This window comes from Numenius arquata, chromosome 16 (assembly GCF_964106895.1).
Source record: "Numenius arquata chromosome 16, bNumArq3.hap1.1, whole genome shotgun sequence".
Taxonomy (NCBI): Eukaryota; Metazoa; Chordata; class Aves; order Charadriiformes; family Scolopacidae; genus Numenius; species Numenius arquata.
The window spans coordinates 9,845,090-9,871,922 of record NC_133591.1 but is presented as its reverse complement, the minus strand read 5'-3'; the positions used below and the strand labels follow the sequence as shown (position 1 = coordinate 9,871,922).

At 43.3% G+C, this 26,833-nt stretch overlaps 1 protein-coding gene across 1 annotated transcript in view; it reads right to left on the bottom strand.

Annotated features, from left to right (window-relative positions):
* The window catches only part of FBRSL1 (fibrosin like 1), a 541,510-nt gene that overhangs the window by 269,402 nt on the left and 245,275 nt on the right, over positions 1 to 26,833 (bottom strand). The window contains exon 5 of the mRNA XM_074159755.1: positions 20,351 to 20,386. Within this exon, the coding sequence (XP_074015856.1) occupies positions 20,351 to 20,386 (36 nt within the window). The remainder of the gene's footprint in view (positions 1 to 20,350; positions 20,387 to 26,833) is intronic.

The following is a 26,833-nucleotide window of genomic DNA, read 5'->3' as shown; positions in this document are numbered from 1 at the left end:
TTTGTCAGGCTAATGTCTTTCCTGTTTCTACAGAAAACTTATCAAATTCTTCATATAAATCATATTCATCCAGCAAAGTATGAAACACATACCAGGTTCCACAATGCAACAAGTCATGTTTCAGAGGCTCAGCACTTTGTTAGGGCACCATGGATGAAGTCCTGTCCAGCTGAAAGGAAAGGCTCAGCTCCCATTAATAGCAGTCAAGTGAGAATTTAACTCCTATTAATTGTCCCTTTTAGCTTAAACATAGCCAGGCAAGCAAGAAGGTAAAGTAAACCGGCTTCTTTCTGTGTTAGGACTACAGCAGACTTGGAGAGGAATGGCTGTTGTGTCAGCCTTTCCAGCTGCTGCTGAAGTCCATGATTATATCCAACCAAGAAACGTTGCCTACGCTGCAAAATTTTGCAAGATTCTCCGTCACCTAAACAGCAGCAGCGCCCACGTGCTGGATCAAGCCTGTACTTGGGAGATACCAGCAGGACCGAGGTGCCTTGAAATGCAAGGCTTGTAAACTGGGAGGTTAAAAGCAGCATTAGAGAATTAGGTGTCCAATTCCCACTGAGAACTAGTGGTAATTAGTATCTACAATAATACAAAGGCCCATGCAATTAGTATGCAAAGATACTTGTGCAGAAGTCAGGCTGACTGAGATTTAATTTTTAGGGTTTCCACAGAGATTTTATTTGTGACCTAACACTTGATTTTACCTTCAATGTTCCACTATATCCCACCTACCCATTCCTTAAAGCACAAACCAGTGAGATTGCAAAGCGGGGCTTATCTACAGAGAGCGTTTCCCTGCTATCGAGTCTGTGACGTCCCTCAATTTAAATTGCAATGGTTTCTTCTTTGAAGGATTGCTAAGTAGCAAGAACAAAACCTATGACTGTCAGGCTCTAAGCATCACAATTTCTTATGGCTTTACAGCAGAATATTAAGACAGGATGAAGAATTAGCTGTGTCAAGGAGAAAATTTGCTACTGTCAAATTTGTTTAGTTATTCAGAGTTACAAATATGATTTGCTGCTACCAAAAAATCAACTAGGCTGTATTAAAAGTGTAATTTGATACCCAGCTATAAATCTCTTTAATAAAGGTGTGGTGGAAATGATGTTATCCATATATAAAGATTAATCTCTATTTAAATATATATAAATTCAGGAAGGTGAAGGATGCTGAAGCTGAGAGAGGCTTCTTCTAATGTGTGAAGTTGCTTTGTTGCTCCTGGTAAATGCTAATTCTTTTTGCTGCCCATTTGGTTGTACTTTACATTTAACCACACAGTTTTATTTATTATTCTCACTCTGAACTTTCACGGCATCCCTTTCATCAGTTAAATTCCCCCTTTCGAAACAAACATCTATTTGAACAAAAACAGTCTTTAAAAAAAAAAAAAAAAAAGAATCAAAGCATTTTTAGTGAAATGAAGTTTTCTGGACTGAATTACCCAGCCTACACCATAGCATGCTCAGCCACTGGAAATTATTTAGAAACAACCGAAGGATAGGGCCAAAGGCCTGGGGCCTTTATCTGGGCCAGATGATTGATGTGCTGTGGGCCCCGCTGTGGCTAACAGTGATTTTTATCTGTTGCTAGCAGCAACAGTCCGGGGCGCAGCGTGAGGCCAGCAGCCGGCCGCGGCGCTGCGGCAGGCCCGCACACAGGGACAGACAAATAGTCTTTTCAGCCGGACAGGTCTCGTGGGGGGCTTTGACATAAAGGGCCCTTTGGAAAGGCTGGAATTGTCAGCCCTTTGATGGCCGCATGCTGGGCCATTAGCTTCTGTTACTAATTTGCGGTGCATGTGAGAGGGCAGATCCACGGGAACACCTGCGAGCGGCGCGGGTGCATTGTGGGACGGGGTTTGCAGGGAGAGACGGGGAATAAAGGACGAGGCATAACCCTTCCATCTAAAGGGCAGATGACACAGGCTATTATCGTTTCCAGCCATCAAAAGGATGGCTCTGAAGTAACATCAAGCCATCTAACTGAAACCTGGAAAAGCAAAGAAACTGGGGAAATTCAGAGTTAATAAGGGGCCATCTGTAACACAACGTGCCAGGCTTCTGCAGGAACTTTTCGGGGAGAGGTAACCTGACACAGTGGGATGGCCAAAAGGAACAGGCAGGATTCAAGGATAAACCATTACCTGCGCTTGTACCAATTCCAAAATTCCCTGTCTCCTCAAGCCCCCGTGCGCAAAATCTAAAAATATAACCAGGGGAAAATAATATTGAAGATGAAGATGTTCATGGCCAGATGCCACCCCTGGACGGAAGTGGAAGAAATGTCATTTTTAACTGTTGGGTAACTTCTTAAACCCACGGATTCCTGCAGTCTGAACAACACTACATTTTTCCACCGTCGTATCCCATAGCCCATTAAAGCCTTGACACAACCAGGCCTGTCAATGCACCCTGAAGGTCTCCCCGCCCCACACATGAGTTAACCAAGGCACAGCAAACAGCGTGCCCGAGATCGCGGAGCCAGATTATAGGAGTGCTGGGAATACAACACAGACCTTCTGTCTCCTCCTCCTGCGCTTTGAACACAAAACCACGCTTCCTTTGTTGGTTAGCATTCAGGATGCTGAAATTATAAGCATTCAAGGCTGCAACTTTAAAGATTAATATAAAAGCAACTTTTGTATTACATTTGTGCAAGCAACCAGAAAAGTACATATTGTAAAATAATCTGCAAGTCATACTACTGTAGGCCACTTCAGTGACTAATGAACACGTTAACTTTCAGGCTGAGTTTCACTGGAAAGCAATTTTTCCAACCAAATTATAAGGTCTACTTGAGTAACGGGATCATTTACAACTCTCACGGCACCGTGGTGTCACAAAAATACCACCCCAACAAAATTAAATAGGCGTCAGAGACCACCACAACATCCAAACAAATCCGACCCCAACTCCAGTCAGAAGGAAGAAAGCCCACTGGGACAGACACACTGAGTCTGCACTGACGCCAAAGGTACACTTATATCAAACAAAATTTCTGTGAAACTTGGTTCTCACAGCCAGTATTCATGCTACAGCAGTGCTCACAGGCAGGAGCCAGAATCAGGGCCCCACCACATCAAGCGACCGGTTTTCAGCCCTGGGACACCAGACCTCCAGCTTTGCTGAGTACTTCTTAAACGAGCTGTAAAAAGGCAGCTAAGAAAAGCAAGCCTGTGGTCAAGATGGCCTTAAATTCAAAATATTGGGCTCTGCAACTTTAGTGGCATTTCTCTTACAGTGTTTGCAAATTGGAAGAGGTTGAAAACCACAGCAAGACTCTAAGTGAGATATGAGAGAATCCTAGGAGGTTTGGGTAAAAGGGCAACAGACTTTGAGCAAATTGAAACCCAAAAAAATATTAAGAGCACATTACTACAAGTCTGAAATCAGAAAATGCCAACAGCAAGGCACCATGAAGTCCTGAATCTGTTCCTCACAATGCAACTTTAATTATGAGTCTTTCCTACCTGTGCTTCCAGCTTTACAGCAATTGAGCACATTTAAATGTCTGAAAACCTCAATTCATGAGATCTTGATCAAGCCATTGTGAGCTTATTTTCAATGACATGTTTGTCTTAGGTTTCGCAACCACTGATAAGAATTCATTTCTTATAAAGCAAATTCTGACAAAATCAATGAACTTGAGAAGCTACTGGTGGGTGAAAAACACCACGCTCAGTGAAGCCGCAAGCCCCAGCCACCCTGTGGGCCTGCTTGGCCAGCAGAGACCCACTCCGTCTATATACTGGGCTTTCTTGGGATTCCTGCAACTTCCTACTTTCATGGTTTGGGCTGGACTGGCCACTGAAACTGGCTGTCATGGACAGAGGTAAAAAAACCCCTACTGTTCTCCCACTCATTGTCCAAGGTCAGTGAGGTAAAGAGCTACCCGAACAGAATACGCACAAGGATGTTTGCCCAAGGCAAAGACAGATCAGCGATAAGGTTTTGATCAGATCAGGTGTAAAACATCCCTGAGGTGAAGCAGAAACTAGTACTATTGAGGATCTTTCTTTCGTTCTCCATTCCTCAAGTAAAACAAAGCAAAAAACTCCAAAGCCCCCTTCCCTGTCCCCCAAAAACTCTAGATAAAACCGTCCAGTCCCAAACATGCTGGTCAGACACAGAACCATTTGCACATCTCAGAGGTTATGATCCATCCCCACCGGCCCCGCACCCAGGAGCTGGCAGGCGGCCCCCACAGCAGCTTTGTTTCTGCACGTTTCAACATTACTCAACCCTTTCACACAATCATCTTCTATTCATTTTCCCTGGCTGTCCAGTATAGCAATGAAAAAAGTTAATGTGAAACTGCAAACCGCCCTTCTAATTCTTCTTTCTCTTTTGAGGACCTGCCCTCCTCTTTGATCTTCCCAGTGAGCCTGTTTTGATTGCTGACCCAACCACCTGAACACAAACTTTAAAGTGCAAGTCGCTGATGCACCGTGTGTCAGAGCACTTTGGGCCGATACGATGGGTAGCTTGCGGACACTTTCGTTAAGGACATGCCCAACTCCTTCTTCCTAAACACCAGATTCATCTAAAGTTCATTTGCATTGCTCTTCATGCATGTTCAAACACGTACACTTCATTTAAAGCACACTGCCTAAACCAACTTCCACTATTTTTCTCATTCAATGCTGCAGTAGGACTGGAAGCTTTTGAGGAATTGATTTCATTTATATTTGCAAGACTATTCAAATTTTAGCATTCAGTTCCAAAAGGCAACTACCACATCAGTCCTGCCAACTCAACAGCTCAGTGGCCATTATTCAACCAAAGAACTCAACAGAAAGACTTTCCAAAATCCCTTTCCAAAGGGATCCCAACCCAAAATGGGTTGGTTGCTGTTCCTCCCTTTCCCCAAGATACTTTACAAGCTACTGAATTTATGGATTAAGTGGGGCCTGACAGGCTACACTGCCCACAACCCTTGTGCTCTCTGCACCAACCACAGTGAAGCCCATCAGCGATGCAGAGACTAATTGTCAGCTTGTGCTAACATCCCTCAGATAAAACGCTTCACTTTGCGTCGATCATTGGCCACTACACAAATAAACACTGCTATACAATCAATTCCTTTTGGTTTTGATAATGAAGGCCTTGGATTTTATTTCCCACATAAATGCCTATTTTTTGTTTTCATGTATTTTAGTGTCCGCTAAGGATTTCTGTATGGTGCCCCTCATCCTGCAGACCTAGCCCAGCTCCCCAGGCCTCCTGCCCTTCTGCTTAGGTCCTTGGTCTCTGTTCCAGTGTCTGATGAGGGCAATAACACAGGAAATGTAAGAAGAAACATCAAGAGGGAGAAAGAGGGAGAAAGAGGGAGAAAGAGGGAGAAAGAGGGAGAAAGAGGGAGAAAGAGGGAGAAAGAGGGAGAAAGAGGGAGAAAGAGGGAGAAAGAGGGAGAAAGAGGGAGAAAGAGGGAGAAAGAGGGAGAAAGAGGGAGAAAGAGAAACAAACAAAGATGCTATTGTAATTTCCTTGAAATATTAACCAATTCTTACCCTACCTTCTCACATGGCACCAGATACAGTCTTTGTGGAAACAGCCCCTTTAATTCCCTCCCTTCCAATGCTCTAAATAGGATCCATAAATAGGATTCATGTAATGAAGCTGATTCTGGCATGCCTGAAAAAGTTCTACGTGTTAAGAAAAATACTTGAAGAATGATGTACTGTGAGAAATATCATTGTTTGTTTGTTCTGAAATGCAAATATGCAAATAAGGACACAATATGTTTTAAAAAATAATAAAAGTCTTAAATAGCCGTCCAAAAATAATGCAGCCAAGCTCGAGAAAAAGATGTAGATATGAAAGTCATAATTATCTAGGAGTAGGACTAATCCAAAGAGATTGGTTGGAAACAGAAAAAGAAAGAAAACAAGGAAAGTGATAAACACACAAGATTGCAGCATTTGGTTTTAAAGTTGGCCAGGTGGCTTTCTTGGCACTTTGGCAGCAGAGAACATTTCAGACTCTCAGCACATTCTGAAGGCAGAGAAGTGGCACGGCCTGCTGGGTCGTGGCAGATTCAGAGATCGCGTTCACTATCCAGTAAAAGCAGCTGTGCCTTCCCCACCAATGGCTGGATTTAGACGCAATTGCAGAGATCCTCATACCACCATGCTGCTTTGAAAACCTGGGCAATAACTAATGCTGCTGCAGGCTGCAGGTTAATCTAAATTAGGTATCTGATACTTCAGTTCTTCTAGTTATCACACAACTTTGAGGTGAGTGAGATTCTTCCAAGACAGAACCTGTGGGACTGACCAGTGACGAGTACCTTGAGAGTATCACCAGAACACCAGAGACCTGGACACAGGGAAGATACCATCAGGCACCTGGTTCTGCAGCTTTGCAGTGGCATGTTCTGTGGGAGCTGATGTCTCCTAGTCCTGTCTCATGCCAGCACTACGTTGCTTTGCCCTTTGAGTCCAGCTTATGCTCCGCACAATCACATCCCTTGGAGTACACTCTGGGTCACAGGCTTCCCTAGACCAGCAGACATTTTTGGATATGGTGAGCCCCTTTGGCTTCCAAGTGACACGGACAAGGAAAAGTCACTAACCTGATATTACCCAAAAAAAAGGGCTAGGAAGAAGAAGGAGAGGGAAAGAAAAAAAAAATATAAAAAATTGTTCAGTTTGTGGGTCATGTTGTAAGAATGAAATATTTTCTTCTAGTCCCTTTAGGTGCTCTCCATCCCAGATCATCCAAACAGGCACGCTGTGCCGCAGGAATGATCTTCACGAGGTCTGACATTCTAGGAAGCAGTTTAGCCACCTCTGCACAACAATTAGTAGGAGCCTAGTATTTATTACGCTATACATCAAAGATGTGGTCTTGCCTTGGATAAGATTTCATAGGAACTCTTAAGAGGGATGCGTTAAATACATTTCTCAGGAAAAACAGCTTAACAACAACAAAACCTGCAAAAAAAATAAAACACAAGAAACCAACCACACACACACACAAGCTTCCAGACATTTAATTACAAAATATATGCGTATGACAGACATCACCAAGCCTACAGGAAGATTCCTGCTTCAGTATTCAATGCAGCCTCAATAAATATTTCAAGGTTTCAAATGGATGCTTTGCAATAGCACAGTTTCCATTTGCACAAGTGCCAGAAGGAAGAATTCAACACAGGCTTCAAGCAAAACCAGAGTATTTTCCTGTAAAACTTTAATTGGGAAACTGACACTATATAATCTGTACATCATTGCCTCCGAGCTGTTGTTAAAAAATTAAAGCTGTATCAAAAGAACTGCTTTGTTAAATTAACACGTTATGCATACCAGACATAATCTGCACCAGGAAAGGAAATAGCTTTGAGTCAAAAATGCACTGATTGTTATGGTTGTCATTGACAGAGGCTGAGCCAAGCACCATAAGCAGACAAAAGCACCTTACATGCCTCCTGTACAGACACATGCCCTTACAAACACACAGGCTTTATTTCAAAACCCGAACAAAACCAGCGGACAAGCAGGATTTCATTACGGCGATGGTTACAGCTACAAATCACACATCAGACTGTGCGAATTCAGGCTGAAGTTTTGAGGAGGTGCGGGCACAGGGCAGGCTGTGCTGTCACAGCCCTGTCGCCAAGCACACCCTGCCTTTCACCCCAAGGCCGGCAGTGAGGAAGGGGCTGGAGCCCCCAGCACTGGTGTGACGGCCCCCATGGGGGCGAGGGCTCTGGACCGGCCATGGGAGCCTCTGCCCCATGGGTATAAGCCATCCCAGCCCCTTGCTCCAGCTCAGCAGCAGCTGTGGGACATCAGCCAGTGCCACAAGCGTCACCTGCAGCGCAGGGAGCTGGGCTGCAAGCACTGCTGGGGGACAGGAGAAGCTGTAGGGGCTGGTTTGAGGAGAGGGACGGTCAGACAGGGACACGGGACAAGCAGCACAGAGCTCCTTGTACTCTAGGCATAAGACACAAAAATTAGGCAGACCTTCTGTTCAGAACTACCTTACCTATTTTAGTAAACACTCAGTAAAACACTCTCCATCTGTACATCTTGATGTACAGCAGAGATGAATATCACTACCCCATTTTAAGGCCAGAGAAACTCATACACTGAGGCTCAGAGCAACCTGCCCAAGGCCTCTTTGAAAGTACTAATTTAAAATCTCATTTGCTCAAGGTCTCTCTCTGAAGCTTGTTGGTTCTAATCCTGAGGTTTGCTCAGCAAAGCTAGAACAAAAACAAAGTGCCCTAAGTGGTCCCAAGGATACAACCACCTTCTGTGTTCTAACCTTTGCAAGCCCATGTCACAGCCATCATAATTTTGGCTTCAGATTAGTCCAGGCTCAAACAGACTTTGAAAACTGACTCATCACTTTGCATGCCCAAACTCTTGCCAATGCGAGAGCCTCAAAGAGGCCAAGGTTTCTAAAAACGAGGAGCATGCTCCCTCAGAAAAGACTGGTTCCTCTCATGTTTCAAGTTGTCCACCTCCGAATTTGAAGTGCCAAAGTAATTTTGGAAGATGTGAGCTCTAACGTTTCCTCAAGAAGATTTTACGGTTTTACCACTTTGCACGTAACCATCTGCGAGCTTCGTTCCGTGCACCGAGAGTCTAAGGCACTGCTGTGGTCTGCAGCGGTGAAGACGGGTTAACAGTTTTGAGGCTTTTAAGATAAGCAAAATTTCCCTTGACGTTGTAAACTCTTCAGGTGGTTAGAGACAACAGCTTCTGCTTTTTTGATGTCTTCTCAGAAAAGAGCTCACATAATTTTATCAGTCTCTGGGGTGACCATCAGATAACCAAGCTATTCCTGTCTGAACCACTCAATGCATCTCCACCTTCCTGTCACTGGCAATCCACAAGACGACCAGGGACTCGAGCTAACCACACGGCTCACAACTTAACTGATTAAGTAGGTGGGAACTGATGCCAGCTCAGCTCAAAGTGTCTTTCTCTGCTAACCAGAAGCTGGCCACAAGCTGTAGAGGGGAATGACCACAGATAACACACTGATACCAAAACCGTTTGGTGAAGTTGCAGCTTCCTGTTCGAGCGCTCTCACAATCTCTTAGAAATGAATCTTCAGCAGGAAACCGGCTGCAGTTAAACAAGCTGTCTGGGTTGTATTGCGGCGTGTACTACTGACTCATGTTTTCAAGGGACCATTTATTACTCTCTCCTGCCCTCTTCGCCACCTCTCTAGAAATGAATCTAATCGGGGCTCTTCAGAGAACAGCAAGTCCTTAGGGGGAGGGAAAGATGCTTAGAAGAAGTCTGCGACCACCCTCCACCCGTTACAACTGGATGCCTGCCAGTTACACAGTGCTTAGTGACCTTGGGCATTTTCACTGTGATAGACTAATCTTTATGCTTCAAGCTCTTTTTCTCTTAAACCAGTGTGCTACTTGGCCTAGATGCTATTGAGCAGCTTTGGAAGAGCAACATGAATACAGCAGGGAAAATGTGTTCTGTGAACTGGAAGAGGAGGTTTGATCTAACTTTGATCACGAGCTTTACAATCATGCTTGTGTCAACACCTGCTTGTATTTTGCTACGAAGAATGCTTACAGAGAAAAGCCTTTTTAACAAGTGATTTTGAGAACAAATTTTGAATCTTTGGTTCATTGCAAATACCCCATTAAGTTTAACTTCTCAGCTGTTCATGCAGCTGCTGCCCAGACCCTTGAAAGTCCTAGTCCTCACCTAGGCAAGTCAGTAAGAAATTTCCCCCACTGACACCATTCAGTGTCCTTAGCTAGGTGGCAGAAAGAAGGGCTTTAGTCACTCAATGGGACATAGTTTTTGGAGTTCTAATAGTTGTCACAATGACCTGATGATATACGGGAATCAGTTCAGCAAGAATAATTTTGAAGAAAAGTAGTATTAAATCATATTCTTCAACTGAAGGTAGGGTGAATCCCCACAGACAACAGTTATGTTTTCACTTCGTCAGCTCTGGCTATTTCTAAAGTGCATGTGACACAAGGCAAAATAAAGCACACCACTGTGGTTGACGACAAGAGTTTCATCAATCTATTAGAACATGTATATATTTTACCTACCTCAATGTAAAATTTTTTTACTTTGTTAGTTGCCAACGCGTCTGAGTATGATGCTCCATGAGTTAAAAGAATGCAGTCTATACGAACCTCTATCTACAGCTCTCTAATTGCTACAGTATGTCCAAAAATCCTCCTGCTTTGATTAGCTGATTTCAAGGGTAGCATGAACCATCCCAACATCTAGTACGGCCACGTCCAGAACACCCGAGAACCACATACGATAGCTTCTGAATCAATCCCAAAACTTTTTTATGCCTACAGATAGCAAAGTACCAGTCTAAAAAAACTGAACCGAGGTTTGCAAACACCTAGCACCTACACCGTCCCAACTTGTTTCTCAAGGACTGCCAATGTCACGAGGCTTTCTGGAGAACACATGTGGTGAATTAATCAGACAAGAACATTCCTCAGGATACTACAGATATAGGCTGTAAGTGTTCAGGCACATAAAATCTCATCCGTCATATAGCAGAGAGATGAAATGCAGACAGTAAAGGTATGAATCAGGCTACATTCCTGTAGAAACCACTGCAGACGTGTCCACAATGATGTAACCATATGCCAATTTTCCATCATTCTGGTTACAAAACTCTGAATGTTCAAAACCAGTAGCAGAGTAATGCATCTGGAAAGAATCTATAAATGAAGTGGTTAATTCTGGTAAAATCTAGATGTTACGCACCATTTGAGTGTGTAACTCAGCAGCATTATGTAAGGACAACCAGCGCTTGCTGGATTTTTTTATAATTTTTTTGAGACACATACTAACGCCATAATCAAAAGCAATTTTGAGCTCAAAACTGACCTCAAGGTTACAAGACTCTATGGCAGACTGTTCCCTTTCATTGGAAGTACATTGTACAGCCAAGACGTTAGCACATACACACCGGATGGACCACAGGGCTAATTAAAAAGCAGCTTTGGTGGCTGTATCTGTTCCAAGAGCAGGCTAGTAAACCAAACTTTAAAAAGAGTAATGAAACCAAAGGTGCTACAGGAGCAGACAATTCCCACAAAGGCAAAGTGGAGCTCAGAGTGATGAACAGTTGTTTTACTCAACCTCAATGCCTTTGAGTTCCTGACCTGTGATGAGCTGAAAAATGAGAGAACAGCTACAATCACTTGAAAACTAAGCTGAAACACTGCGTATTCTGAACTGGAAGTTAAAAATTTCTCCATTAAATTAGTCTCATTGATCAATGGGTTTTAAAACAAGACTTTCAATGATCACCTTTTGGGTATGGCAATGACTGAATTTCAAAATTATACCACTGCCTCCCTAAAGTAATTTACTAAAACAAAAAGCTGAGGGAAAAGCAGAGGGTACTTGGCCTTACCAGTTGCCAAACGGTATTGCAAAGGTCTCCTACCCCTGTGTGATTCCTGTCTCTCACACAAGTTACACACAACAGATCCATTTACATTTCTGCCCTTGTCCTACATTCCCTGGGTTTCTAGAATGGCAATTGGTCCTTTAGCATCATGTAAGGAGTCGTCTCCTACAGTTTCATTTATTTATTTCCTATAAAAAGGAGAAAGGACACCTTTGTAAAATGTTACCAGCAAGTTACGGTGACCAGGCTGGAGCCGACCACAAGGAGCTGCGACACTGAAATGCTAAGGCAGAGGGAAGTGAAAACACTGACCCTGTGTAAGAAACGTTTCACATGGCTGACCAGGGTTTCCATCTGAACGCTCCTCTTCCAGCAACGCAAGCACTGTGGATGAGAAATCCAGTCTCTTCAGCAACGATTTCACTCTTGCGGAAGGAGCTTAACCATTCCTAGAAAAGAACCCTGGGCTCCTCCCTGAGCCACCTTCTTACAGAAGCAAGCACGGTGCTGCTTCTCTGTCCCCTCACCCCTTGGGGATGAAGCGGTGCTGCCTTTCCACTGCAGACGCAACTACCTGCCCCAGTGTATTTACATTTTAGCAGCCAGCTATATCACAGCCAGGCTGAGATGTGAAGCGAGAACAAGAGAAACCTCAGCCTATAGCAGATTTCCCCCCCCATTTGCAGTTTTCGCAGCAGAGCCACCACACCCTCAGCATGTTACCAAGAGCTTTCCTCGGTGTGAGATCTGATTTAGGATTGCATCTGTTTTTTTGTTAAAGTGGCATTTCTGTCTTCTGTTAGGGCAGGGAAGAAATTGAAGCTCTTTCTCTAGCCTTTAATAACATATCCCAGTTAAAAAAAAAAAAAAAAAAAAAAGCAGGCAAGGAAAAAAGCAAGTGATGAAATTAAGTTAAGAGCACCAAGGTGCAGAAACCTTCCTTACATTCGGGATGTGCAGTGACTAGTTTTATCACCAACCCAAATAACTTACCCTCCCTAGACTAGTTTATTTCATTGCAGTTTAACACAGGGAAAACCGTTTTGGAACTGATAAGCAATCAATCCTTGAGTGTAAGGACAACAGCATATTCCACTGAGCTGCACAATGAAGTATTTTAAATCTTATAATGCTTTAAGACGACGGATGGTGCTTTCTAATGCTAATAACACCCACAAAGTTGATGCACTTGATCCCTTTTCCTTGTTCTCTCTTGTTCACCTACTATTAAGGCCAATAAAACATGGTGTTCGTCTTTTACTTCTACAATAGCAGCCTGAGTTAGCGGCACTGTTATTTCCTCTGCTGCTCCCCTTACGCTCCGTGGTTTTGGGTGCAGGTTTCTACAAGGGCATATTGAGATGTGAGATAAAACAAGAAAGCATGAACCCCTGTTCCCCCCCACCTCCCCCCATGAATTTCCTCTGAGGAACCTACCGCAGCACCCAGCACAACAAACACCGGCACGCTCCGAGCAGCCCTCAGAAATGGGCTGTTTTAACACCTTCTCTAGTTATAAAACCCTAGAGCACTGCCAATTCTCACTGAACAAGGCTATTAGAGAATTAAAGAAAAATCAAAAGCAAATCCCCCAAGAGGCCACACACTTAACCTCCGCTCACCATGCTCATCAGGTAAGTAGCCCTGTCTCTAATCAACCGTCTGTTTTAATCATCTTTTTGTTGGTTTTGGTTAAGGGAAAGGAAAGGAAGTTAAAACAAGGCAATAGATTGTAAGGAGAGAGAGCCACGAGAGCAAATAACAATGTGAAAACAGCTGAGACAGAGAAGCAAATACCTTGCTCTATTACACAAAGAAAGCTACAGCATATCTATGACACAACTGCCTCAGGACAGTCTTAATCAAAAAGGTCCAGAAATAAAGACCAGATATTCTCAAAATCCTTTGCCTTTCCTCTTCAGCAGGATGTAATCCTTTCCAGGCTGGTGAATTCAAGATGGATTTAGGACAGCTCTTCATTTTAGCGTGCAAGGCCAGCGACAGCGAGGTTATCATACCCCAAAAGCCAAGGAGCACTGGGAATTTCGGGGGATGTGTCTGTATAACAATAGCATGTTTCTAGTCAGATTAGAGATCTTTTCCCCCACCACCACCCCAAGCCAAGGGCAATGGCAGGGGAGATTAAAAACGTGGCCAAAAATCACACAGAAGTCATACGCCCCATCCCTCAAGGGGCTCGCGAGGGCTCGTGGTGTCAGCTGGCTGCACTTGCCCTGTGGCTGGGGGGGTTATGGAAATCAGCATCATCCCATCCCGCTCCGGGCGCAGGGACAAAGGGCACCGCTGCTGCTCCAGCCGCGCGGGAGCCTCCCAGGCAGCCCCTCTGCCAGGGCCACCAGCTCGGGCAGCCAGGCAGCCAGAGAAGGCCCTTTGTGCTTCCTTATGGCTGTGGAGATGAGTGAAAATTTATGGGACTTTTCATCCTAATTAAAAGCAGAGGTCATCTAAGAAGAAACAGACTTTCAGAAAAGGGAACTTCTAAAGGAAAATGTGTTGTAAGGAAGTTCATGGACTTCAGCATTTGTAAAGCTGAAGTATGCAGTCTATTTATGTTTGTACTTCTGCTTATGCTTTTTCATGGGACATTTCAAAAACTCTCAAGAGCTCCCACGGATCCAGAATAACATATGCACTAATTACTCAACAGCATTTGAGCCCATGGGGTATGGGACAGCCTCTGGAGTCAAGGGACCAGCTCCTCGGCTGGCTTACAGCAACCTGGCTCCAGCCCACACAGCCTTCAGAGCAAACAAACTCTTTATTTATTCAGTGAACTCAGCTTGTCCAGGTGAATTCAAACATGGGGATAGTTCTTGTAAATTGAGGCTATTTAGGAACACATGAAAGGAAAACCAGCAGAAGTTAAATGCTTCGGATTGACACCCACCACTATATTCCTGGCTCTCTAAAACGCCTGCTATCTTAGATGGAGAACTCCTTTCAAAATTATGTTTCTATTACCTATTATTATTTTTTTTAATACTTTGTGCTGTCATTGCTTTTACAGGCCATGTCACTTGATTATAGTCCCTTCTTCTTTTCTCTTTCTAGCTTAACATCTGCCTTCAAAGAAGACAGAGTATTGCTCTACCTGAAGATCTATCTGCCATTCTTTTTCTTGTCCAGAAGAAAAAGACAATTATAGTCCCTCTTTTATACTTGGCATCATGGCAAAACAAGATTGATACTTATTTTGGAATTATTACTCCCCTATTCATAAATCTTGTCCAGAAAGTCTTGCTCACGTTGCCAGCCCACAGGCACACTATTGTAGGAAATACATATTAAATTCACTTTTATCATTTAACTTTGGCTCCAGCTCAAGGAGTTTTAGATTCATAACAAGAGCCCTGTTTCCAATATTGATTTTTGGCAAGGAAAAATGCTACTTTATCAGAGCTCCTAAAATACAATGAATTTTCCAGCCCAGTTAAGAAATGTTACCTACCTACAGAGGAGAGATTTGTCATTAGCATATGACAGATCAGCAGGTGGAGAAACCCCATTAGTTCCAATTCAAGTTTGCCTCTGGTCACCGAGCATGGTTCCAAAGCCATGAGCACACACTCAAGAATTCCCAACCAGAAGTATACACTTCATAGCAATAATTTTGTTGATCTTTATGTAGAAATTTATTCTTCTCAGGACACCAGTTTCTCCACGGCGATCTCAAAGATGGCAAGGTATATAATCATCACCTGGTGTCTTGGACCATGCTCCATGTAGGAAGTGGTACTGACTTGAGCTCTATAGAAAAGATGCTGTTGAAGGCACTTTTCCAAGTTTGACAATTTAGCACCCAGCCTAAGAGCACAAGAGTATCCTTGAAGCACAGAGCAGATCAGGGGAATGCTGCTGGCATGATCTTCAGTGAGCTTCTGTAACCATTACACCGAAACAGTGAACCTGCCTGTTCTGCCTGCACTGAGGGTTTCTGGCGTGGGAACAGCCTCCGTAGCAGGGACCATCTGTTTCAGGGTTTCACAGAACTGCACTGAACTGGCACAAAACTGAAACAGGCCATGAAAAGAACTTTACAGGGTATACGAGGGTATATAAACCTGCAAAGAGTCAACAGTTCCTAGGCTGATGATTACCTAGCCACCTTGCAGTCATTCCTATCTATCCTCCTTCCCACTGAGCTCGTGGGGCTGGACACCATCTCCATGCTGTAAATCAGGTGAATTACAGCTCAGTACTTGCAGTCCTGGCGAGCGTGCCCATGGGTAGGAGCTAAAAAGATCTGAGTGGGGACAGGGTGGTCATGGACTTCTGTGTTGGGTGACAGCCACATCAACTGCACAGCACAGGAGAGGAATCCTGGAAGCTTGTAAAGATCATCACTAACAACCAGAAAGCCAGTTCCAAAAATCAACAATATAACTTGTGACAAACAGTGAGGAAGGAGCAGACTGAGATGCAGGAGGGCTCAGGGTGCTCAAAGCCTACTCAGTACTTGCCTGTACCACCTTGGGCTCCAGCTTCATCTGGGTAACGAGATAATCATTCTCAGGCTATGTCACCAAGTCGAAGGAAAGAGGGTTGCAGATAGCACTGGGTTGACTCTGGATGACCCAAGTGTCTCTGCAAGCCTTATGGTGTTTTGCACGTTTCTCTCTATCCATGAGCTGCAGTCTAAGTTATCTGAGACACTGGTTTCCGGCGCTCAACAAGGAAGATGTAAAATCAACAGAATTTGATGAGCTGCCAGGGATTTGACTAGGCTGCAAAGACTTTGATATTTTACAGAACCTCAGAAAAAAAAATCAGCTGCCGTTGTTGCCAAGTGTATGTTACTGTTTTTATTAAAAAAATAATCTTCCAAGAACAAATAAAACCAAACAAAGACATCACCTCCTCCTGGACTTTTGTTCCAAGGTACACTCAGACAGGTTGGTTCACTGGCTATCCACATGCCATATGCTTTCAAGTTTATTCTTTTATTCACTCCCACATTTTAGCCCCTTCCATTTCAGAAGAGGAACAGCTGCACAGATGCTCTATAAATAAACTACATAATTTATTGGAAGCGGTTTTTTGTTTATTTTATTAAGCTACCACATATTCCCAGTTCTATCCTCTTCCGTGCTCTCTACAAAACTGAGTCAAGTTCAACTGCAGCTTGGGTTTGTCTATATGATATGCTCAACCTGATAAACAACTGCAACTTTTTAGTCATTAATAACAAACTGTACGTACAGTTTATGTTCATTGTAACTACTTTCTAACTACGTTAGGTTCTAAATTGACTTAACTATCAGAAACAAATTTGAAAAATGGTCCACAGGGTGGATATATCTCAGTGATCTATAGAAACCTCAACATACAGCTGATTTCTAATTCTCTGCGTATGTTTTAACAAATCAGTGCATTACAGGTAGACAGGCCTCTCATCCTGTTACCAAAAAGAAAATCTGTTTTGTCTGCGCAGGGGACAGACAGACCTTTCTGACTAAAATCACTAATCTCATTTGTGTGTGCAGGAAGTGTGACAAATGGCTAGAATAGTTTATCACACGTCTGTAACCATCGAGTCATAAAGGGAATTAGATATTAACCTCCATAAACAAACTAGCATTCTATTTCTCAGCACAGCGGAAGTATACATTTAATAAGATAAGGATATGAAACACATGCTGCTGATGAGATAAGGAGCTTGCAGAAACAGTACAGACATAGATATGTCTCATGTTATCCGAGTAAAAGTAAACACCATTCAAAACTTTATTTTGGGAAATAGATTTATAAGAAACTTTGCCTGCGATACCTACAGATAGACTCTGAAACTATGCGCCAAATCACCATTAATGCTACTTCTGAAGTTAAAATTTTCAAGTGTAGAAATTAAAACTAGGTGCAACTGAAGTTAACCAGAGGTTATTTGGTAACTTCAACAAGACCAGAATTTCAGAGTTATTTCAAGCACGGTCCCTATTTAGACATTTAAAGCTCCATGGGAAGCCTGAAATCAATGAAGTTGTTGGAATATTCAACACTTGAGTTATTCAGACACTTGCATTTAGTTTTCTTCTTAACTCTAGCTCTAGTACCTTATATATGAGTGGTTTGCTGAGGTTTTCAACGTTACCCTCCCCTGACTGCACAGACGGGCCTTGCTTGCCTTCTCTTTGCGGCCCAGCTGGAGGAGCTGAACCTTGGAGAGAGATTCTTCATACAAGATGACTACTGCAGGTTTTAAGTCCTCTTTTTGAAAATGCACATTTCCTTAAAGTGTGCGTTTTCTACAAATGTTTCTGAGCGCAAACATCTCTGCAAGGACAGCTGAAGCAAGCGAATGGTGAAGTGTGCAGATTCGAAACGAGCTAATTAAAAATGAACACACACAAAATAGTTTGTGGTATTTAAACAGCTGCTTATGAAACCCAGTACAAGAACTTCACCGAGTAACGATATATATCATCATTCTGCAAGTGACAGTCTTCCACACCACAAGCCGCGCACAGATACCAGGAGGAACACTCAGTACAAGAACAGTGTCTCCATCATGCCTCCTGCTAGCGCTATTTTTTATCATGCTTTCACCATGTCTGGCAAACAACCTATTTGATGTAAACAGGGGCAGAGCCAAAATACTGACTTAGTGTTTTGTATACTGATGCTTTCATGAGAAAATGAAAACAGTTACAAGATATTATGGACAACCCCTGGTTTGGGGCCAGTTGTCTTGAACCGGTGGCTTGAACATCTCTCTGCCACCTGGGAGAATCAGCTTCCAATGCAGGTTTGGGCCAGCGAGGTCTGGCAGTGCTGGAAGTGATAGTCTCTGCCTTATGCTAAATCAATTTAGAGCAGCATCGGAGTCTTAAGGGAAACGGTCAGCCTCAACAGCTGGTACATGGTGAGGCAGAAGGCAGTTTAATAGGGAAAATGACAACCCATAAGGAAAAGCAACCCCAGCTCACACTACTCATGATCTCAAAATACTGCCTTGGCACGCAGAAAGCTCTTACCTCCCTTGAGAAGTTATGGGTTGGCTAAATAAAAGAACCTTGTCCCCACACGTGCACAAAGGAGCTAGAAATTGTCTCAAAATCATTTCTCTGAGAGACAAAAGTAAATTTCTTATCAGTCAGCAATGGAGGAAAACAGTCCTATGATTTATTGGCCTTGAGACTCTAAAAAACAATTCTTTGGCCTTTTTCCATTAAGATTTCGCAACCTATGTTATAGCCAGTGGGAAATTGTTTAATTCCCAAACCATGCCCTCAGTCATAAAATCTGTGAAGATGATTCATTATTATTTATGTGGTGCCACAGGCATGCATGGCATTTTACAGACAAATAGAAGATACAGCATCTGCCTTTAGAAGCTTAGGTGAATCCAGCTGTTCATGTGTATGGAAAGCAGCACTCGACTGGTCCTGGAGCAAACATTCCTCATCACTCAATGAATTAAGTAATGATACTCACCTGGGATGCTGGAAAGAATTAGACAGGAGGATATTTGGGAGACGTGTCTTTACTGTCTAAAAATTTGTGACATTATTTCATTTAAACCATAAGACTGTTCAAGTCATACATTATTTTGTAATGGCTTTATGATTAAAATGTACTTAGTCCTGTATTATGAACTTCTGGTAATATGTATGACAGCCTGCGACAGTGTCACTGTGAAATCAGACCATCAATTCTGCACTGCCTAGCCTTTTATTCTCTGTGCGCACAGCACCGGGTAGGAGCTCACAGGTTCTATCGCACAACTCTAAACATACAAAAATTATTGAAAGAAAATCATTCGTGTGATTATCGCAAAAAGAATGCGTACCAGGTCTCCACATCAACTTCCTGAAGTATATAAAATCCACCCTTGTTCTGGTCTATGAAAAGTGAGCAGTTATAGCTCACACAGAGTTTGGGACCATTCACCTAGAAGGTAAAACTTTATCATGGCAGAGGTCGTGAACAAAAGCAATTCATGTCAATAAGCATAGGCAGGAGTTGTTAGCTGGACTGAGACATTCTCATTCAGATTTGCATACAAGATTAGCATATGCCTCCATCTATAACCTTTGCACTAGCAATGAGGGTATTCATGACTTATTGGCTGAACGACCAGGATATCATCACACCACACATTTGTTAGAAAAGTCAGATATAACATGATTCCAGGAACCTTCATGTTGACGTTGCTAAGCCACTCGCACCCTCTCCTATTTCCTTATTAATATACACAAGAAGGTCTATGTGCCTGCCTTTTTGGACAGCTGAGCAGCAAAAGTACCCAAACTAAACAAATAATTATACCACCTCTACATGAAGAAATGTCATTATTGCACATACAAATAAGGTACATGTGAATAGGAATGGTCAATTAAACATCACTGTTACATTGCACACACATGCAGACGTGTCCTGGCCCTGTAACACCAGCCCTAGACCACTGGTACCTATGGCACTCCTGTGAAGAAAAGACAAGCTCCCTTGTTTTCAGAGGAGGGTGTTGCTGGTTTTATAACTCGGAGCTTGTAAATAAGAGGATATTGGGGTTTTTTGTTCACGCTGGTGAGGGTCACAATTCTTCTTAAAATCGAGTAATTTTGTCTTTGATTCTTGTATTTAAGGCACAAATGAAAACCTATATGAGGGATGGAGGAGAGGAGGGAAGCATCTCCCACCAGTATTGAAAACTCTCCCCACTGCCGTCTTTTAATTCTCAGGAGGTGTCTACCTAGCTGAAATCCCCTACAAAACAACAAAACCCCCCTCCCTATAAGAATAAATTTAAATTGAAGAAGCTCCCAGGCTTTTAATGCGCTCTCACGTGTCAGGGCTGTCCCCTGCCAGGTACATGACAGTCCTCTACTCTCATCCTAGTTTTTATGTTCTGCATTTCTTTCATGTCAGTGGATATGCAATAGGTAGTGTAAACCTCTGCAATCAACATCAACAGAAGTGAAAGAATTAGCTGTAAAATGACTTACGGAGTAGCCTCTTCCTGAAAGCGATTGAGCAGAACTCTGTGGGAGGAAACAATATGCCACAGTAAGTAATGCAAGAGATTCTGTGTAATGTAAGATAAGAATCATTTTGCTATTCCCTCCCCCAGCCCAGGATTCCTTAGGGGAAAACTTCACAACCAGAGTGCCTCAAATGATCTTCTGACATTCTGCGTGCTGCCACAGGAGTAACAGCTAAAGAGCATTTCCAGGTGAGGGCTCTGGGGCTATTTCAGACAGGGGTTTCAGAAGCCAGAGCAGGGCTTCAACAGCGCCTCCCAGCTAAGGGAAAAGCTCTCAATGTGGGATACATCTTCACAGCAGCAGAGTATGTGTTTTGAACTGTCCCTCTTCAGTAGGTAACAGCAGCTTCCAAGGAACAGCACGCCTGTGTAAGGATGCTCTTCTGAATCAGGGCTGCACATTTTCCCTCATCAACTCCAACTTTCAATCATGTAACCATATATCCCACTTCCCATTCCCCTCTATGAATTCGTGAGCCTCCAGCCTTCACTGCTGCAGTATTACCATATGACAACTCGATCTGAAACAACAATAGCAGCAAAGCACTAATTTATCATCTCTCAGAGCTCTAATAAGCATTCTGTCCCTTTTGAATAAGTTAAATTACATTGTTTACTCCTGCTCTTCATTTCAGCTCCTCCCGCTCCTTTCTCTACCACATCCTTACCTCTTTCACACGCTGCCAAATCATTTGGTTCTTTTCCTTTTCATTACACCAGCTCCAGTCACTTGGATCCCTTTCCCCTCGCTACGACCCAAGACTGTCGAGCTGCTGTTTTTTGCTGGCAGTGGCTTTCTCAAAGCAGCTAAATGAATTCCACCTCTATCTCCAGCTGCTGCTATATGCCTTCTTTTCGGAAATTGAAAAGAAGCTGGGAACAGTGGTGGCATATGACACCACATGACCCAGCAAGTACTCTGCAGGCCAATTTCCAAGTGTGATTTATAATCATGATGCCCTTGCTCTGTGATTTTATTAAACAGGATTCAGAGAGTCTGAGCAGTCCCGTTTCCAAGACTGATGTTCTAGTGGGTACCAAAGCCTGGACAAAAATACCAAATTGTCGCAGGCTGATCTTGAGGAGTGTTTGCCTTTTTGCAGCAGCGCCAGGAGTTATCGCATTACTAAATCACCACAACAGCACAATACCCCAAAGAGATTGATGCAAACCGATTGCAGGCTACTGCAAATACTTGTAATTTTCCACCAGTAAGATAATAGTTCCTTTGTACTACCAGTTCGCAAAGCTTTTGATCAGAAGATACCTAGATATATGCAGAAACCTTTCCAGACTCATGCACTCAACAGAAGACTTGATTCTCTTGGCGCTCTGCCCGCACACACTCTGTGCCGCTGTCGTGCAACTGCCCCAGACACCAGAGAAGCAATTTGCCAGCCAAGCGCCCATGGAGAAAAGTTTCCAAAGCAAGGAAGACACAACAGTAATGTCCTACAGTTAAGGGAGTATGCTGCTGGAGGACGGAGGGCTCCCCATTAACCCCCTCGCCAGCTGGCACCAGAACCAGGGTGCCAGATGAAAGGAGAGCCATGGCACAGCTTTTCCCAGGTCTCACACACCAGTCTGCATCTAACGTGTGACTGGGTGCCCGTCCCCATCGCTGGCACACAACGCCTGCTCCTCTGTCCTGCTGTAGCTCAGGAGACTTCTGTTCTGCAGGAAAAGCAGAGCTTTCCCGGGGCAGTCTGAGACAGCGGTAACAAACCACTAACAACATTTAACTTTCTGCCTTTTGCATAATGCACATCGACCTGGCCTCTGCCTTCAAACACTACAAAAAAAGTAGAGAGTGATTTATAAACCCGTATGTAGTGCGTTTATGTAAATGTAAACTGCCCAGAAATAAAGCTACAGAATAGTGCAATGATGGGCAGTAGCATTTATCTTTTTTTTTTTTTTTTGAGAAACCTATCCCTTCCTCTAAATACTTCTTTAAAAAAAACAAAAAACAAAAACCAAAAACTCAAACAACTCATGGAATTCAGCCTTGTATAGAAAAAAAGGTTAATAACAATATCCTGCTATCTACATAACTATGTTGAACAGCTGAACACAATTATCTGTTCTGACACTTTGGGTAGCTTGATCAGGCAGTTCACCTAAAGCACACATAGGAATGAGAAGGCAAATTACCTGCTTGGAGAGGCGGGAGTAGGAAAGGATAAAACACAGCAGTTCTCTCTCCAATCCCCCATCAACTCAGATTTAACAAAGATTGACAAGGTCTAACAAATTGGAATTAATAACCAAAAACAGAAACATGAGGTTTTGTTAGAAGCTTCTCTCTAGGGAAACAGCCTCTCAGAGCATTTTCACTTTGACAGTTATTTTCAATCTTTGAGTCTTGTGCACGCCCAAAATATTTTCCTGGGATGGAGTAGACCCTTGGATGAGAAACTCAAACACGCTAACAACAGACCTGCTTTTCTTAGATAACTTTCAGGCATCCCAAGCTGTCCAAGAACCCTAGGAATCTGCAGACCACTGATTTAAAACCACTGAGTAGAAAACAATAAAACCAGTTGCTGAATAAAGTGTTACATCAGAAATAATTAAAACTGAATGGCAATTTACTCTGGCATTTGTCACATCTAAGAACTTCTCTCTCCCTTACAAGTTTTACCATTAAATTTCCTGGAAATCAGGGGGGGAAAAGGGTGTTGTTCCCCTCCCCTCAGAATTTTTATTGCACGTATAAAGTTAGTAACTAGTGAATACTTTGGATTCAACTCATAATATCCTTTCCAACAATTAGGTTTATGCACAGCCATGTTCCACACTCTCCAGAGCTGTTTGCATGCATTTTTCTGCACATCTAACAAACCACTATTGCTTTCTTGGTTAGCTGGGAACACTGTGGGTTCTTTAGGAGGATCCATACCACGCTGCCACATGTAGAAACTTTGAAAGCCCCAGCTAATATCAGCTACAAGTGCCAGAGCAGAACAGTTTGCATGCAACTGTGATGGATGTTCCTCAAGAAAAAAATCTTTGGGGGTTGATATAAACATAGCTCAATCCATATGTCTCTATATCAAGATCAAATAATGAGAAAAGTAATCAATAGTGGCTGCAAATATAAGAAATCTTAGTGGAAGTTTAACTTGGCATCTACCCAAACCTGAAGAAACCTCCTTTGACTATGAATGAGAGCTTGTCTGGCAAGAGCAGTTACTGGGGCAAATCTTCAGCTGGAACAACTTACAGAGGCTCTTACCTACAGGATAGGAGCACTTGCATGGAGAGCTATCATGAAACTCTTATTCCTAGAATAGCCTATTTGCTATTTTGGTCATTTTTCTCCTCATCGGAAGGTACATCAAGCAGCAGAGTACGATGCTCACTGCGGTACTCAGCTAGCCACACTCACCTTAGTGCTGCACTGACCAGCAGGGCACCTGCCTGGTAGCTTCGGTTCACCCGAGACCCAAACCCAAACCAGCTCTACCTGCTTTAAGCCAGGCACCCAAGCAGGCTCAGTTTTGGCCTTCAAACACTGTCTGAAGAAATCATCTCAGCCAGGAAAGATGCAGCCAAACACACAGTTCAAGGACAGAGGATCATGACCCCACCTGGCCAACTCCCTGCAGCCAGACACAGGAACAGCTGCCACGTCATCCCTTTCCAAAAGCCTTCACATCTGCAAAACCCAAGACTGCAAAAGAAGTGGGAGATGGGGAGAGCGATGTGCCCACCCTCCCAAGCCAAGTGCTGCCTGTCCTGCGCAGGCAGGGCCACCGGGGACCGTGTGCCAGCCCTCTGGCGAAGCCACTGTGAGGGACACAGCCGTGCCGAGCTGGCAGACACGGGTCCCCTGGGCTGCGGCTGCCATGTGAAGCAATGCCGAGCAGACCCTCGGGACGGCAGAGGCCCCTCTCTGCCTGGCTTCAGCCCCGGCTTTTGTGCCTCTCACGCCTCTTTCAGCACTGTCTGCAATGCCCTGGGCTTCTAAGGGAGACTGTTACTAGTTAGGGGCAAAATGAGTGTGGTCTGTGCATTTTATGACGCGTAAGTGGAACGACAGTGCTAGATGGCATTTGTGCATAAAGATAAATGGCTTATAATATTTTGCAGATGATGTGCTCTTTTACAACTAAAGATTTTTGGTTCCTTTTAAGCCCAAGGTTAAAAACAAAACCAGACAGCACAGACAAGACATTTCAGTTATGTCACAGAGTGAATTATTTCTGCCTTGGGATAGCTCTCGTGTTAATTACACTGGATATAAAAAAAATACACCTTTCTGGCAGCAAAGACAGAAATCTTACTGTTGAAAGACTCTACTATATCCCCACTAATGTCCTTGAGAGTTTGCATTACACTGCAATCTGCAACTGTATTTAAAAGATTTCTTCCTTTATTCCTTATAAACAATGTGATTGCAATTTAGAAAGGAAAATTATGACAAAATTTCACCAATAATCTTCAGCAGGTTTTTCGTAGTCTATTAATTGACAGGAAAAGTTATTTGCCTTGTATAAATAAAAGCACGGCCTTCCACTGTTCTCACGACGCAAAAGAAATCAAGACACCTCTGTTCAGCTTCTTGAAGCCATTCGGTTTTAGTTACTGAACTATAAAGACAGTGGGAAGGGCTACTTTTTGGCTAAAAGACTTAACATATTCCAGAAATGTCAAGAGTTCATTCCAGCTTTTCTGAAATGTGTCGTTGTTGGCTGAAACCAGAAGTATATCAGGTACCTCTAAGTCAGCTGTCGAAATAGGTGTTTTGGGCAAATAGTTATTCCTATGTGGGCAAACGACAGTCCTAGCACTAGCCTCCCAGCACTATTATTAATGTCACCTCCATGTTAGTGTGGAAACTGAGGCAGAGAAAGTCTTAGACATGCCCAGTGCCACCCAAGGAGTCCTCAGCAGAGGAGGGAACTGAGGCAGACTTCTCAGCTCCCGTTTAGTGCCTAATCTTACCTTGCCGAATCACGGGCTCAAACTAACGATACGGCCCAATGCCATAAGCCCCATTTGGTTGATTAGCACTCAACACAGTTAATCAATAATACAGAGAGAAGTAATTTTTAATTATGTTTTATAGTGTTTGTTCAGGATGAAAACTCACCTCAGCTGTCTTCCACAATTTCTTGGTTAACCCAGTTCTGCAATCAGACAGGACTGAGGCACAAGGAAGCACACATTTTACCCATCTACTTGGTCATTTATAGAACATTCAACAACAGATTATTGGTTCAGCTTTGAATACTGGAGAAATCTAGTCTTTCCTTTCCAAGCAAGTCCTTTACAAAACTGTCTTGGGATGAGAAGGGTGAGTGGGGAGGAAAGCAAAGAGGGCCAAGAGCAGAAGATATCCCAGACCTTAACACAGAGTCTCTTAACGCAACTAATTTCCATAGTCACACTCCTGTTAATACAATGAGTTCAATTGACTTGGCAAAGGTCAGAGAGTGCATCTGATGTTCACTTAGATTAGAAATCAGGACCTGACAAGATAACCACAATACATGATAAAGGATTTTGGATGTCATGCAAAGTTTGAATGTGTTCCTTCTTTAGCTCACTTATTTTATTATGTTGGATAAACAAAGGGGGTTACGCTTGGAAATACTGCAAAACCAGTTCAGTAAGATATCAAACTGTACAAGGTCTGAACATCTGTAACTGGCTTGATAAGCTACAGAACATCTCCCATCCAAGACACTCAGTTTCCTACAGCTGACAGCCATAGACAGCTGCAGGAAAGATGGGTGCTGACCAGGAACAAACAAACTGCGTACAGTGAGCCAGGAATAATACGAAAAGACCTCACATTTCCAAAACACATGGAACATGCACGAGTGCCACTGTCATTCAAACCATCACCCCTCGGCCAACTTCACAAAGCCTTCTCCAGACTTTCTTTCTTCCTAGCTATGCTCCGCTACCTGACGCTTCACACAAGTCATTACAACTTTGCTTGTAATTTCTGCTCCAGTAGTTTTCATGCAAGCATTCAGTATTTTGAGGGACACAAAGATAAAAGTAGATAACACGCTGAAGAGACAATAATTTTTGCCTCCAGAAGAACGTGACTTGAAAAGTTTCATAATCCTTGCATGTATATTCAAACCAGTTTCCCAAGACTCATGGTTTGAGGAAAGGGTCTTAAAACTGTCCCGGTGCTACCTTTATTTTGCTAAGCTTTACGACGCTCTTATTCCTCTCTTCAGACTGGGGATCAGATTCTAGCATGTTATACATGGGAAACAACAGACAGCATGTGCCAGAAAGAGTTTGCAGTCTACACATTGCTATCCTAGGCCTCCAAAAAAAACTCCTTCAATGCTCTCAATAACATCTCTGACCATTGCACTGAGGTGTTCCTGGCCTGAGACATGCCAAGCTCTGCTGTCCCACCGTCACCCTGCCTGGAGCCAAGACCAGGCGTCCTGCATGAGCCAAAGTTTGTGAA